Below are 15,210 nucleotides of genomic sequence, written 5' to 3' on the forward strand. Positions count from 1 at the left end.
AGGCGGGTCTCGAACTCGCGGGCTCAGGCAATCCACTCACCTCAGCCTCCTAAAGGCACGGGATTACAGGCTGTGCCACCGAGCCCGGCTCCTATTGGCTTTTAAATGGGGACTGATAGCAGAGGAATGGCCAAGATACCCAGTAGAGTCTGGAACAGGGTTCAGGACCAAACTGGGCACCATCGACTAAGAGAGGATTAGGAGGATAAGCAGATGGAGGAAGGAGGAGGGAGAGGGGGAAGAGGAGGAGGAGGCACCCCCAAGGAGCCTGAGAAGTGGCTGCAGAGAGAGGAGAAGAACCAAAAGAGGCCAGTGCCAAGGCAGAAGTGGGGGCTGTGGGGAAGGCTAAGGAAAGGCCTGGCTGCCTTAGTAAGGACACCACCCATGACTTGGCCAGAGGGTGTGGTGTTTTGAAGGCAGACGTGTGTGCTGAGGGGCAGAAGGGAGGAGGGTGCAAGGGGTGAGGTGAGATGGAGAGAAAGCACAGTGACTGGGCAGCCAGAAGTGAGGGACCAGCTAAGGCAGGCCCAGCAGTCACGGGCCTGGTTGGAGGGTACACCCAACAAGGCCTGGCCTGTGCTGAGCCCTGAAGGCAGGAAAGTGACCTCATTTCAAATCAAGATTTTGACACTAACTGTTTCTGTGCCTCAGTGTTCTCACCTGTGAAGCAGGGATAAAAAGTCGCTACATAGAGTTTTCCCTTTTTTTGAGTTGGAGTCTCATTCTGTTGCCCAGAGTGCAGTGGCACGATTCCGGCTCACCGCAGCCTCGACCTCTTGGACTCAGTCAGTTCTTCGACCTCAGCCTCCCCTACAGGCACACACCACCACGCCCAGCTAACATTTTTTTGTAGAGAAGAGGTTTTGCTATGTTGCCTAGCCTGATCTCAAACTCCTGGGCTCAAGCAATCCTCCCCCTCCCCCCCCGGCCTCCCAAAGTGCTGGAACTACGGGCGTGAGCCACTGCACGCGGTCTCTACTTTTTCACGAAGTGTTAAGCGTTTTCATGAAGCCGCCCTTGGAGGAACCACTTCTGCAATTAGCCCCAGACCCCGCCCTCTTTTGTCTAAACCCCGCCCCAGCCCACCGATCCCGACCCCACCTAGCCGCGCCTACTGGCCCCGCCCCACATCTGATCCCGCCCTCTCACGGCCCCGCCCCCATACCAACGAGCCCCGCCCTCGTGACCCCACCCACTGCCCACGCCTCCATCTGGCCACGCCCCTGTTGCCCAGGCCTCGCTCCGCACAAGCTCCGCCGAACCCAGTCGAGAAGGGGCGAGTCACAGCCGCTGTCCGCCGCCCCAGCCCCCGCCCCTGAGCCCATGGCCGCGCCAGGACCCCGCGCCTTGCGGGCTGCGCTGTGTGGCGGCTGCTGCTGCCTCCTCCTGTGTGCCCAGCTTGTTGTAGCTGGTAATACGCGGCAGGGTCTGGTTAGGGGCCCAGACAGGCAGGGGGAGCATGCCCTTCACCCAGAAGCAGTCTAGGCCTGCGGGGAGAGGACTTTCCAGACCTGAGCAGGATTCCAGGGGTGGGAGAGGGGGCTCTCTGTGTGTGGAGCCCTGTGTGCATTCCTGTACTCCAGGTGTGGGGGCTTAGGGAGGTTCAGGTGAGTCTGGGGTGGCGGCTCCAAATATATCTGATGAACCTCTGGTGTATGCAAAGAGGGGGCTCTGGGTGAACTGATGGAGGTTCTAGATATGTGTCACCCTGTGCTTCTGAAGCTCCAAGTTTGTGGTGGGGGCTTGAAGACCTAGGTCCGAATGTATGTGGGAACCCAGATGTGTGTAGAGGGGTGAGAACCACCTTAGTGGCAGGGCAGGGGTGGGTGGGTGCTGCAGCTTAGCTTCAGGAAGTTGCTCCCTTCCCACTCCCACCGCACTCCCAGGTAAAGGAGCTCGAGGCTTTGGGCGGGGAGCCCTGATCCGCCTGAACATCTGGTCAGCCGTCCGAGGAAGCTGCCAACAACTGGAGTTCTGTACACGTTGTGTGGAGGGGGACAGAGCACACAACCTCTCAGGCTGCGTGTGGGAGCAGTGTCGGCCAGAGGAGCCAGGTATGGAGTGGGGCCCTCCCCAAGCTGAGCATCCCAGTTCTGAACTCCAGAGCCTTGACTGCTCTCCCCTCACCTCTCCGCATCCCTCCCTTCTCCCACCAGGTCACTGTGTGGCCCAAGCTGAGGTGGTCAAGGAAGGTTGTTCTGTCTACAACCACTCAGAGTCGTGTCCTGGTAAGGGGGCTCCCACTGGCCCAAGCCAAGTTGGAGGGGGGGACTGAGGTCTTCTCAGCCATATCCTGTCCCCTGGAAGGAACCAGACTGCCTCTCGGGGAGTGGACTGTGCCCACCAATATCTGGGCCTACGTTCTTTTCTTTCTTTTTTTTTTTTTGAGTTGGAGTCTCACTCGGTCGCCCGAGACTGGGGTACAGTTGACCTGCTGGCCTCGGGTGATCCTTCCACCTCAGCCTTCCAAGTCACCAGAACTACAGGTGCACGCTACCAGGCCCGGCTAATTTTTTGATTTATTGTAGAGACGAGGGCTCACCAAGTTGCCTGGGCAGGTCTCGAACCTGCCAGCTCAGGCAATCCACTCACCTCATTCTCCCAAAGTGCTGGAATTACAGGCTGAGCCACCGAGCCCAGTCCTGGGCCCACTTTCAATTTCTGCTTTTAGCTCACTGAGACATTTCTTCCCCTCTCTGGCCTGTTTCCTCGTCTGAAAATTGGCACAGGCGTGTCGACGGGGGGCATTAGCTCTTCTTGTAACTTGTCTTCTTGTAAGACATAGTAAGGGCTTTGGAAATTCATAAGGGACTGAAGGGGGGGCCTTCCTGGAGGAAGTGATACCAGAAATGAGCCCTGAAGTCAGAAATGGAGAGAGGGCACATCTTGTGGAGGGAACTGTGTGACTGAAGCATACAAGTATGTTGGGTATCTGAAGTGGAGTCGGGCTGGATCTGAATTGGAAATCCACCTGTGGGCCAGGGCTGGGGTCTTGATGGGAGACAGAAGGTGGAAGGGCTGTTTTGTTATGTGTTCTCTCTCTCCTCAGCCCCCTACCACCACCCCACTTATGAACCGAAGACAACCACAACAGGTAGGTACTACCTGGGGGATGGGGCAGTGGGAGGACACAGAGAAAGACGGATTTGGGCTCAGGCACGGATGTGCTCTGTACGTCATTGTAACTTCTCCCTCTGAGCCTGTATCCACATCTGTAAAATGGGTTGGGTAATACCTACTTCATAGACTTGCTGTGTGTATTTTATGGAGAGCTGTGTAGTGCCCACTTCAGTGTCAGCTTCACTGAAGATGATCAAGAAGTGGCAGTTCCCATCCCTTCTCCCCATCCACCAGTTCTGGGAACTCAGGGTGGCCCCCTCAGGATGTGTCTTTGGAGCTGAGGGTGTGTGGCTCAGGCTGCTAATGAAATATCCTTAGTGACTTCCTACTGTAACCTCCAGGCCCAGAGAGGGTCACACGGCGGGTTCCTGGCAGGGCAGAGGCAAGAACCCTGCCCCTTGGTTCCCACTGTCCCTCAGGGCCTGGAGGTCACCAGACTTGGCAGGGATGGCTGAAGAGGTTCTTAGTTAATTAAAGCCGGAAACTGATCTCCGAGGCTGAATTATTGATGGCTCAGCTGCCTCGGCTCAAGCCCCAGATCGGCCTTGGGTGGCTTGCTCCTCCCTTCTTCTCCTCTTCCCCCAGCCTCCCTCTGTGGGGCTTCCTGAGCTACAGCTGGGACCACCTTTGCCCTTCATTGTCTCAGACCTCTTATACCCCTTATACCCTCTGTGAGGTGGACCCAGCTCACAGCTGGGCCCCTGTCAACCCCCTAGAACGAGCTTCCACCCATCAACCAGCCCTGCCTTGGGCACCTGGCCCAGGGCCTGAAATCGAATCCCTGGTGGGAGTTGATGGGTAATGTGGCACAGCTGGGAGCCACCCAGATGTAGCCTGGCAACTGTGGCCCTAAGGCTCGATCCTCTAAGGGACAGAGGAAAGGATCAGGAGACCCTGTCCTAACTGTGAGGTGACTTGGGCCAAGCTTGGCCCTCAGCCTGGTTCCTCCCTCTGATGCACACTGTCCAGTCTCTACTCGCCCACTTGGCAGGGCGGAGGCTCTGGGGGGTCTGCACTTCTTACTCTGCTGCTTCTCTAAGCGCAGGCTCTGATGTTGGCTGACTCTGGAGTGTCAGGGATTAGGAGTCTTGAAAAGAGACCACACTATCTATATCTGGGCTCTGAACCCTCAGGCCCAAGTCTGAAAGGGACTCCGGGGTATGGGGTCTGAATGCCCGAGTTCTGGATCTTTCCTTACCCTATTAGGCTAGTGAGGGACAGGTAGGCTGGAAGAGAGCTCGGTCACTGTCTGGTCCAGACCATGTGCTGGGCCTGTGTAACCAGGAGGTGCAGAGAAGGTGTGTGTGACATAAAGCCACAGAGCAACTCAGGAGCAGAGCCAGGGCCAAAAAGCACCCCACCCTCCCCGGCCACTGTCCCTCCCACCAGGCCCTTCCCAAATGCCTGCAAGAACTGGGCTGAACTTTGAACCCAGTGTTCAAGGACCCCATAGTGAGGACTGGGGCCTCAGGGTGGCCCGAGATGGCTACAGGGGTAGGACTACCATCTTGGTCCGTGATGGCCTGTCATGACCTCTGCCCTGCTTCACCCCTTCAGGGAGCCCCCCAGTTCCCGAAGTTCACAGCCCTGGCTTTGATGGCGCCAGCTTTATTGGGGGCGTCGTGCTGGTGCTGAGCCTGCAGGCAGTGGCCTTCTTCGTGCTGCGCTTCCTCAAGGCCAAGGACAGCACCTACCAGACACTGTGAGTACCTGGCCAGCAGCAGAGTCTTGGCTCAGTTCCTTCACCCCTCCTGCCCCGAAGCTCCCCTTCAGTGCTCAGCAAGCTGTCTACTCCATGAGACAGCCCTGAGGACAATTATTCCCCCACAGTGACCTCATGTGAGCCACACTCTCTGTCCTCCAGTTGGGGGACTCTCTCTGCCAGACGTTGGCTGGGACCAGGACTTAGCCTGACCCAGGTGTCTGGGAGCCCAGCTGAGCCCACCTATGTCTTTGTCCCCTCATGCTGCCAGCAGGGAGGAGAACCAGTAGGTGACAGCCCAGGCAAGCCTGTGGCCCGCAGTTCTGTGGCCATAGGCAGGAGCCGGGCCGTGTGTCTCGTTTGGTTTTCCTCTGGGAAGGGGAGCTGTGCCTGGCCTCCGTGTGCTGTGTGTGCTGTGGGGCGGGTCGCCGCAGCCTGCATTAAAGGGTTTGCTTTTCTAGCCGCTGCCTGCTCTCTGGGGCAGGCTGAAGCAGGGCCACCTCTCCGAGTGTCCTCTCTGTCTGGCCTCTGCAGAATCTGACCGCCTCTGGGCTGGACTCCACCCACACTCAGGGGAAGGAGAATGCAGAGGCTACCCTCTTGGCCCCCTTGTGGGCATTGGGGGGTAGGAAAAACTTCGGCCACCATTGGTCCCTGTGGGCACCAAGCAGGCTCAGTTCTCGATGCCTGACATGCCTCTTGTTCTGGGCCTGGTACCTACAGCTGACAGCATCCCTTGGCCACCTCATGTCTCATCTGTCATTCCTGCTGGTTCCTCAGCCTGGCACCTGGGTTTTGTGCCTGCCTCTTCCCACCAACTGGCCTGGGCACTGCCCCCAAATAAAGGAAATTCCAGCATTGTGCTTCATGTCCTGTGTCTTGGGCTGTGTGTGAGATGGATGGGGTGAGGGTACAACCAGTGTCCTCTCCTTAATGGGAATTCCATCTAGGACTGTTGCTGTCACCTTTTAAAATATTTTCGTGGCCTAGTACAATGGTTCACACCTGTAATTCCAGCACTTTGGGAGACTGAGATGAAGGGATCGCTTGAGTCCAGAAGTTTGAGGCCAGCCTGGGCAACATACTGAGACTTTGTCTCTACAAAAACAAACAAACTAGCCAGGCATGGTGGCACATGCCTGTAATCCCAGCTATGTGGAAGGCTGAGATGGGAGGATTTCTTGAGCTCAGGAGTTTGAGACTATGGTGAGTAGTGATCCTGCCACTGCATTCCAGCCTGGCCAACACAGTAAGACCCTGATTCCAAAAAAAAAATTCACCTTTGATACCTGCTTAACCCCCTCCCCCTGCCCCTTTATAAATGAGGGTATGGAGACTCAGAAAGGTAAGTGCTCCAGATCACACAGCAGGACGGGGCAGGGCTGGGGTTTAAATCCAGGTTTTTCTTACCCCAGAGTGAGCAGAACTTCATTCCAGAGCCATCTCTGGGCTATTTCAGCTCCCTAAAGTTAGGTCTCTGTCCCGGTGCCAAAGTGGAGAGCACCCCAGGACTCCCAGGCAGCCACTTCTGACCTTTCTCACTCAGGCTTCCCTACCCTATTCCTGGGCACAGAAGGCTTCCTGATAACATCTCCTACTGACTGGGAGCCAGACAGGTAGCTGAGAGTCTTCTGTCTTTATCTCTTTTAATCCCACAACTAGAAGTTGAAAGGAATAAAGTAATGGCGGACAACCCGACTGCTCTGGGTGAACGCAAGTAGGTTGTTTAACAGCTCTGGACCTCTGTTTCCTCGGGATAGCAGTGTCCATCTCAGGTTGAGAGTAGGTGTGCATGGTCTCTTTACTTCGTTCAGGACACCACATCTACTTTTCCATCTGTGCAACCTGTGGTCGGGCCTGCTGCACCTCTTCCTGCCCAGCTCCACCACCCTGTGGGGTGTCTGCCTGTAGGTGCAGGGACTCTGCAGGACCCTAGGGTCCACAGGTAGCTCCAGCTGCTCCTCGGCTCACAGAAGGCCCACTTGCCCACACATCACACTGTCTGCAAGGCCACCACAGCCCACCTCCTCCTCCCTCCCACACTCACCTAGCCAAAGCTCCCAGCCTCTCAGGCAGCAGCCTCCCCTTCCCACACTCCTGGGGGACCTACTTCCTGTTCCCCAGCCTGCCTTCTCTCTTCTCCAAGGCTTTGCACGTGCAATTCCTCCTGCCTGGATCACCCTTCCCTGGCTTCTCCCCCAGCACCATTTCCCTCCCTCACCCTCCTTTATTGGGTGCCTTCTTTTTCTTTCAAAGTAGTAAATGCCTGTGAAGGAAAAAAGGATTGTACAGAAGTTTACATAAAGAGTGAGAATCAGCCGAGTGTGGCGGCTCACGCCTGTAATCCCAGCACTTTGGAAGGCTGAGGCGAGAAGATTGCCTGCCCAGGGGTTCAAGACCAGCCTGGGCAACTTGATGAGACCTCGTCTCTATAATAAATCAAAAAAATTAGTCGAGCATGGAGACACATGCCTGTGTTTCCAGTTACTTGGAAGGCTGAGGTGGAAGAATGACTTGAGCCCAGCAGGTTGAGGCTGGAGTGGCCGTGAACATGCCACTGCACTCCAGTCTGCGCAACAGAGTGAGACTCCTAAAAAAAAAAAAAAAAAAAGATACAGGCGAGGTTGTGCTGTGTGTACTGTTCTGCACTTTTACCCCTCTTGTTTTAGATCAGATTTGCCCTATGACTTGTCCAGATGGTTATGATTTATTTGCCTGGATCCTTTCAATGGCTGGCTGGGACATTTCCACATTGATTCGCACAAACAGTACCAAGATGAACAGACTTGTTTACAGATCTTGTCACACCTGTGAGAGAGTTCCTAGAACTGCAGTTGCATTGTCTCGGGCCCTCCCTCTTGTCAGGCAAATCCAGCCTCCACTTCCCCTGATACTTCCTTGTACCTTAGCCTTCCCATAAGCACTGGACCTAGCAAAGAGGAAGCCCTTGGGAATGGTTTGCTGAATGAGTGAATGAATGAATGAACGAATGAGCCCTCCCTCTCTCCCCATCACCTCAGGTCCCTCTCCAGCTCAGACCTCATTCTTCACATCTGGACCCTAGCTGCTGTGACTTACTGGCATTATAGCCTCTAGGCTGCCTCTGCATGGGCTGCCCACTTCATTGACCTATATTAGCAGCTTTTTCTAGGCCTCAGGGGACTTGCAGTTGGGCATAGAGTTACTTTCCTAAGGGTGCTTCTTGCTGGTGTGGGCATGGGCTTGGAAGGAAGCTCTGTGGTTCTAGGCATGAAAGTGTCAGAGAGAGTGGAAGTCATGTTCCATCTCTGGACCTCGATTTCTCCTTTTTTATTCATTCATTTACTATTTATTGAGTACCTGCTTTGTACCAGGCCCATAACCCAGGGCCAATAGTAAGGACTAAGAGTGAGGCCATCTAGGCCAGGCTCGATGGCTCAGCCTATAATCCCACCATTTTGGGAGGCCGAGGTGAGTGGATTACCTGAGCCTGCGGGTTTGAGACCAGCCTGGGCAACTTGGCAAGATCTTGGCAAGATCTTGGCAAGATCTCTACAATAAATTTAAAAATTAGCTGGGCATGGTTCCACACACCTGTAGTTCCGGCTACTTGGAAGACTGAGATGGAAGGATCCTCGGAGCCCAGCAGGTCGACGTTGGGGTGGCCCTGAGCATGCCACGGCACTTTAACCTGGGCAATGGAGTGAGGCTCCGACTCAAAAAAAAAGAGTGAGGCTATCTAAGGACTGGGGGTGATGAACCACACTTAGTGTGACATGGCAGTGCAGTGGGTGCCCAATAAGTGGTAGCTGTGATCACTATTCATAGGGTTGGAGAGGACCAGGGAAGACTTCCTAGCAGAGATGGCCTTAGGGCTGGCCCCTCATGGACAGGTAAAGCTTCACCGATAGAGATGAGTATGAACAAAGAGGTCTGGATGGCTGGCTGGGAGCCCTGGAAGCCAGGGTCAGAAGTTGGACTCCCTCCTGAATGGACAGGGCAGGGACAATGCCCTTTCTCTCTGGGGCTGAGGGAGGAAATACCACCCCCAGAACTGGCTCCAGCCTGGGTGGGGTGTCCTGGGGGACAATGGAAGGAAGTCTTGCTTCAAGTCCTCCCACCAGCTTGGCCCCCTTATAAGCTGGCATCCTCCCTCTGGTGGCCCAGCAAGATGGGCCTACCGTGGACCCCCCTTTCCCTGCTGCTCTTCCTGCTTGGGGGACCTGCCTGCCTGAGGACCCAGGAACACCCCAGCTGCCCAGGTAGGTGCCTAGGGTGCCCTCTCCACCAACGCATCCCTCGTTGCCTCCCTGGGTGTTCCCCCCAACCAAGCTCACCCGCCCCAAGGAGCAGGGTGGGAGTTTGATCATCTGGGCTCTGCATGCAAATATATGCAAATGGGATGTAAATAATGCAAAACCTTGCTAGCTCAGGAGACAAGCATCCTGACAGCTAGAATCTGGGAGATGGAAGGACTGTACAGGGGTCTGGGAGAGATAGTCCCACCCTGTGCTCACCCGGCCTGTGTCTCCCTGCAGGACCCAGGGAGCTGGAAGCCAGCAAAGTTGTCCTCCTGCCCAGTTGTCCTGGATCCCCAGGAAGTCCTGGAGAGAAGGGGGCTTCAGGTCCTCAAGGTGAGAGAGGCTGGGGAGCTGGTGGGGCTTTGGGGTAAGCTGAGGAGAATGGAGATGGAGCTGAGGGGTCAAGACAAGGGGTAAGGAATCTACTCTGTGACAGGCCCAGGCTGGGTGCCCAGCATCCTAAGATCAACTGCCATCTAGGTGGTGGTGTCCCCGTTTTTCTGAGGAGGAAAGTGAGGTTCACAGAAGATACGTTGTTTGCCTAGTAAAGGGTGAAACTGGAATTTGGACTCCAAAGCCTTTGTTCCTTTTTGGTCCTGGGCATGGGGTGGGACTCAAGCATCTCTCCTCTGGGATTTCAGGGCAACCTGGACCCCTGGGCAAGATGGGCCCCAAGGGTGAGCCAGGTGAGTGTGTAGAGCTGGGGCCTCCCCTCCCTTCTTTGCTTCTGTCCCTGGCTGGGAGGTCTCTGCTTGGCTGTTGCCCAGTGATTGGCTATGGCTGCCCTCCCATAGGGGGATGGAAGGCTGGGAGGAGTGGGAGGGTTAGGAAAAGGGCCTGGGCACCCACTCCACCGGTGGCTCATAGGTGGCCCTTGAGTGTGCTCAGACCTCAAAACCAACATTCGGTCCTTCTCTGGGGCAGGAGATCCAGCGAACTTGCTCCGGTGCCAGAAGGGTGAGGCAGACTTCACAGGAGACAGGAACTTGGAAGCAGGCAGTATTGGGGTGTTGGTGGGCCCCCAGGCATAACCAAGCTCCTCCCCACAGCCCTCCCTAGAAACCCCCTTCAGGGACCTGAAGAAGCCGAGAGGACTTCTGAGGTCCCACACTCGTTCCAGTGCCCAGGGCTGGGGGTCGGTTCCCCTCAGTTCATCTCCCCTTTCCCAGGTCCCAAGAGCTGCCAGGAACTGCTGAGCCAGGGAGCCACCTTGAGCGGCTGGTATCATCTATGTCTACCTGAGGGCAGGGCACTCCCAGTCTTTTGTGACATGGACACCATGCAGGGCGGCTGGCTGGTGAGTGTCGGAGAAATGGGACAGTAGCCCAGGCCCAGGGGTTACTTCTCCCCCATGACCCCTAGGGGGAGCCAAAGCCCACCAGAGCAAGACAATCCCTAGAGTAATTCACTGAAAAATGTTTACTGAGCGCTCCATGGGGCTCAAGAAGTATGAGAAGCCTTCGTGGAGGAGATGCCATTTGAAAGGACCTTGAAGGCCATGTAGAAGTTCTCTAGAGGCCGGACTCGGTGGCTCAGCCTGTAATCCCACGCTTTGGGAGGCCGAGGAGAGTGGATTGCTTGAACCCGTGGGTTCGAGACCCACCTGGCCAACTTGGCGAGCCCTCATCTCTACAATAAATCAAAAAATTAGCCGGGCATGGTAGCACGCACCTGTAGTTCCAGCTACTTGGAAGGCTGAGGCAGACGGATCAATGGAGCCCAGCAGGTGGAGGCTGCAGTGGCTGGGAGCGGCCACTGCACTTCAGTCTGAGCGACAGAGTGAGACTCTAACTCAAAAAAAAAAAAAAGAAGTTCTCTAGACAAATGAAGTGTCCAAGGGCGCTCCAGGTAGAGGTAAAGATAAACTCAGGGAGGGAGGAGGGTACGAGAGGGTTTGCCGGGACCCTGTGAGTTGGTTGAGAGCAGGTACGAGTGGTTGGCTGAGGTCTGCTGGCATGGGTCAAGCGTGGATTGAGAACCTCTACCAAGGCCAGCTCATGGAGGGCACCAAATGACCACCTGAGGAGTGTCAGGGCAATGGGGAGCCATGGAAGTTTTACGCAGGGGAGGGACCAGGTCAGATTTCTGTTTTAGAAAGATGACTCAGAGCTGGGCATGGTGGCTCACACCTATAATCCCAGCACTTTGGGAGGCTGAGGTGAGAGGATTGCCTGAGCCCATGGGCTCTGGGCAACTTGGTGAGATCCCGTCTCTACAATAAGTCAAAAAATCAGCCAGGCATGGTGACACGTGCCTGTAATTCCAGTTACTTGGAAGGCTGAGGTGGAAGGATGACCTGAGCCCAGCAGGTCGAGGTTGCGGTGCCTGTGAGTGTGCCATTGCACTCTAGCCTGAGCGACAGAGTGAGACTCCAAGTTGAAAAAAAAAAAAGATGACTCTGGCTGCACTGTGATGTGTTGCATTGGGGGACAAACGTGGAGGCAGGGGTGGCATTTAGGGATACCACAGGGAGCCAGGCAGAGAAGACAGTGGCCAGGAGAGCTATGGAAGAGATGTACTCAAGTTGAAAGACATTTGGAAGGAAACTCTACAGAGGGTGGGGGAACCCCTTCTCTGCCCAGGAGGGAGGGGCATCAGGGTAAGGCCAGGGGTCCAGCTTGGGCCTATAGAGGTGACCTCTCCGCTTTAAATATCTTGGTTCTTAACACAGTAAATTAAAGCAGGTTATTTTGAGTCTGATTCCCGGTAGGACTGACCATCTTCTGAGGACAGGGACAGTGTTTCTGCCCTTTCAGTCTTTCCTGGGGCTTACAAGGCTGTGGCATGAAGTTGAGTGTCAGTAAATGTTAATAAGGGAATGTAGAGTTCATCAATATATTCACAGGCAAAGCTCCCTCGAAGAATCACATTTTACCCCCAAGCTTCCCATCCAAAGACGGGAGTGTCCACCCACCTCCCCACAGTTCACGTACCCTCAGCTGCCACTTCTCCTTGCTTCCTGCAGCCCATTCAGCCTGAAGTAACAGTTGGTATGCCGGCTTCTCCTCCCTAGGTGTTCCAGAGGCGCCAGGATGGTTCTGTGGATTTCTTCCGCTCTTGGTCCTCCTACAAAGCAGGTTTTGGGAGCCAGGAGTCTGAATTCTGGCTGGGGAACGAGAATTTGCACCAGCTTACTCTCCAGGGTGAGTTCCCAGCAGGAAACTGAGGGGCCTGAGAGGTATTGTCTGCCATCCTGAATCCCACCCTGGGATCTGGGGGTTCCTCCATCCCTGCCTCCTCTTCCTTCCAGGTACCTGGGAGCTGCGGGTAGAGCTGGAAGACTTTAATGGCAACCGTACCTTTGCCCACTATGCAACCTTTCGCCTTCTTGGGGAGGCTGACCACTATCCGCTAGTGCTGGGCAAGTTCTTGGAGGGCACTGCAGGTGAGTGCACCTAAGGTGAGGCCTGGAGGAAGGAAACGGGGAAGGAGGCTGGATTCTTCCCCTTTGTGGGCCTCAGTTTCGTCATCTGAGAAATGGCCATCATGAGACAGGATAGTACGAGAGAGAAGAATTTGGTCTCTGGAGGTAAAGAGATCTGAGTTTGAGTCCAACTCTGCCATATTAACTACATGACATTGTCTCTTCTCTGTCAGAGCTTCAGTTTTCTCCTCTAGAAAATGGATAAGGAGGCAGGGAGGAGGTTGTGGGTGCTGTCTGAGACTCTGTTGAGTGTTAGCATTCTCTGCTTCGGAAGAGGAACCAAGGAAGGCTTCTTTCAGAGAAACAGTGACTGTTGGGGACAGATTTCAAAGAGGGAAGTGGTTTTGAGGCAGTGTCTCAGGGGACCCTCCTTCATGCCCAGGCATCCAAGAGGTTCCTCCTAGCTCTCCTTGGCAGAGTTGCTCAGCCTGCTGATGGGAGGTGAGAGGAGACAAGGGAGCTAGCGGGACGCTGGGGATGCTGGAAGGGGGAGGCAAGGGGAAGAGCTGGTGGCTCTGGAGCCAGACAATACTGAATTCAAGTCCCACTGTGCTGTGACTAGATGAGTGACCTTGGGCAAACAACCTGGCCCCTTGGCATTGCTGTTCTCTCACGGGGCCTGATCAAATTCACCTCATAGTGGCTTTGTGACTCCTGTAATATCTCCAAAGGTGCTAGGCAAGGTGCTGGGTGCCAACGTGCCTTCCCTCCCCTCCCTGCCAGGGGACTCCCTTACCTTCCACAGTGGGAGGCCCTTTACCACCTATGATGCTGACCACGATTCGGGTGGCCACAACTGTGCAGTGATTGTCCATGGTGCCTGGTGGTATGCAGCCTGCTACCAATCCAATCTCAATGGGCGCTATAAAGTGTCTGAAGCTGCCGCCCACAAGTATGGCATCGACTGGGCCTCAGGCCGCGGTGTGGGCCACCCTTATCGCAGGGTTCGGATGATGCTTCACTAGGGCACCCTAGCAGCCACTACCCTTATCTCTCCTGTACAGCTTCCGGACCCTCTGTTGCCTCCCCTCTGCACCCACAACTGCCTCTGCTTCCCTGTCCACATTTAAAAATAAAATCATTTTAACCCTTTCCTGGCTTTTAGAGTTCTTTCAGTTACTAGAAAAACCCTAGAGGGCCGAGCAGGGACACAAGTTTCATCTCCATTTGAGGAAGAACTTTCTTCCAGTCAGGAAGATGGAAGGGACAGCTTCTTAAGGTAGTGAGGCTTCTGTCTCTGGAGGTGTGCAAGACAAGGCCAGGACTGGAGGAGCATCCACTGACAATTCTCCTTGTACCCCTGGGTCCTGCAAGCAGATGGTTTTGGGGACAGGAACTGCACACTTTTCTCATCTTCTCTGTTGCTCATGCCTGTCCCTTGTAACGTGTCTGTTTTCCACTCCAGCCTCTGTTGTCGGTCTAGGTCCAGTTCTCACCCTCTACTACTTCTTGCCTCTCCCATTGGGGACTGGTTTGAATCCAGGGTCAAACCAAGGAAGGCACATTTTTCTTTTTCTTTTTTCATGCATTCCCTCATGGTGTGCAGGAAGGCACATTTTTCTTCCACAAGGCCACAGGGCAGTGAAACAGCGAACACTGAGCTAGCATTTATTGAGCAGTTTATTTGCCCAAAGTCACATTCTAGTAGGTGGCAGAAATACTTAAGAGTGACAAGCAGTTCTGGATTTGCATCCTGCTCTGTCATGCGCTGAGTGATCTTGGACAAGTTACATAGCCTCTCTAAGTCCCCAGCTCCTGATTTCAGGGTCCACTGAAGTTTACACCAGGTCGCTGCCTCAGTCACTAATTCACACAAAAAGTTAGGAATTCTTGGGGACTCGAGGTTAGTAACCCAAAGTGTTGAGGCTTCTAGGGGTTCTCCTTCAAAGGGTGGGTAGAGAAATGTTCACAGTGGGAAAGGTTTCTCAGGTCCCATAGTCATGTGCTGGGTACACTCAAAGGTCAGCAGGACAACACAGCAGGTTAGACTCTGGCGAAGGCAGCACCCTGGCAAGAGGGCAAAGACTGACTCAGATGCCAAATCCCACTCCAGGGCTGAAGGCTTTTGGACAGGTCGGCCTGGGGTGCAGCTTCCCCCATTCCAATCCGTCCCAGCCTGCACATGTGTCATCGAGTTCAGCACACCACGGTGTTTCTGGAGAGCCATTTGTTCAACAGGTCCCTGCAGATTGTGCCTCTTCCCTAGCCCCGGCCTGGGTACACTTTATGAGCGCCTGCTGTGAGCAGTCCCCAGTGGCTGGCGAGCACAGGGACACAAGCTGTTCCGGAAGCGGCCAGTCTCAGAAGTTCTGGCGGGAGAGGAGGGAGGGGAGAGGCCAAGTCCCGAGCCGCTAGGGAGCGGCGCTGCCCCAGGGCCGAGGGTGGAGCTTTCCCAGTCGGCCGGGAAAGGGCTGGGCCCAGCCTACTTGTGAAGGCAGGAAAGAGCGTTGGCGGGCTCTCCCCTGAGTCCGGGTGGCGAACACCGCCGTCCCAGCTCCCGGGGTCTCCCATGTGACTCAGATTCCTGGGACCCCACCCCCGATTTCAGATTCTCAGGACCGTGCAAGTTCGAGCTCGGATTTCTCCCTGGACGTTAGATTCCCGGAACGGGACGTCCGGCCGGATTCCGGATCTCTAGATCCGGCAGGAGAGTCTCCGATCCGACCGGATTCCCGACCCCGAGA

The 15,210-nt window shown here is 55.1% G+C and overlaps 2 protein-coding genes across 4 annotated transcripts; both read left to right on the forward strand.

Annotated features, from left to right (window-relative positions):
• Window positions 1-1,323: 1,323 nt before the first annotated feature.
• CD164L2 (CD164 molecule like 2) lies at window positions 1,324-4,826 on the forward strand. The gene is made up of 5 exons (XM_008060339.1): window positions 1,324-1,411; window positions 1,887-2,054; window positions 2,157-2,228; window positions 3,050-3,094; window positions 4,678-4,826. Exons 1-5 carry the CDS (start codon window positions 1,324-1,326, stop codon window positions 4,824-4,826), a joined length of 522 nt encoding a protein of 173 aa, XP_008058530.1.
• A 4,119-nt stretch (window positions 4,827-8,945) lies between these two features.
• Window positions 8,946-13,620, forward strand: FCN3 (ficolin 3). Of its 3 annotated transcripts, none has more exons than XM_008060340.1 (8): window positions 8,946-9,063; window positions 9,340-9,435; window positions 9,744-9,788; window positions 10,027-10,059; window positions 10,272-10,399; window positions 12,116-12,245; window positions 12,353-12,487; window positions 13,250-13,620. In XM_008060340.1, the coding sequence occupies exons 1-8, from the start codon at window positions 8,973-8,975 to the stop codon at window positions 13,489-13,491; spliced, it is 900 nt and encodes a 299-aa protein (XP_008058531.1). In that variant the 5' UTR covers window positions 8,946-8,972; the 3' UTR covers window positions 13,492-13,620. The 3 variants fall into 3 exon arrangements, with proteins under 3 accessions (XP_008058531.1, XP_008058532.1, XP_021569194.1); XM_008060341.1 differs by having other exon boundaries at window positions 13,531-13,618; XM_021713519.1 differs by lacking the exon at window positions 10,027-10,059.
• Window positions 13,621-15,210: the final 1,590 nt, after the last annotated feature.

Source organism: Carlito syrichta, unplaced genomic scaffold, assembly GCF_000164805.1.
Source record: "Carlito syrichta isolate Samal-C Ts95f unplaced genomic scaffold, Tarsius_syrichta-2.0.1 Scaffold304598, whole genome shotgun sequence".
NCBI lineage: Eukaryota > Metazoa > Chordata > Mammalia > Primates > Tarsiidae > Carlito > Carlito syrichta.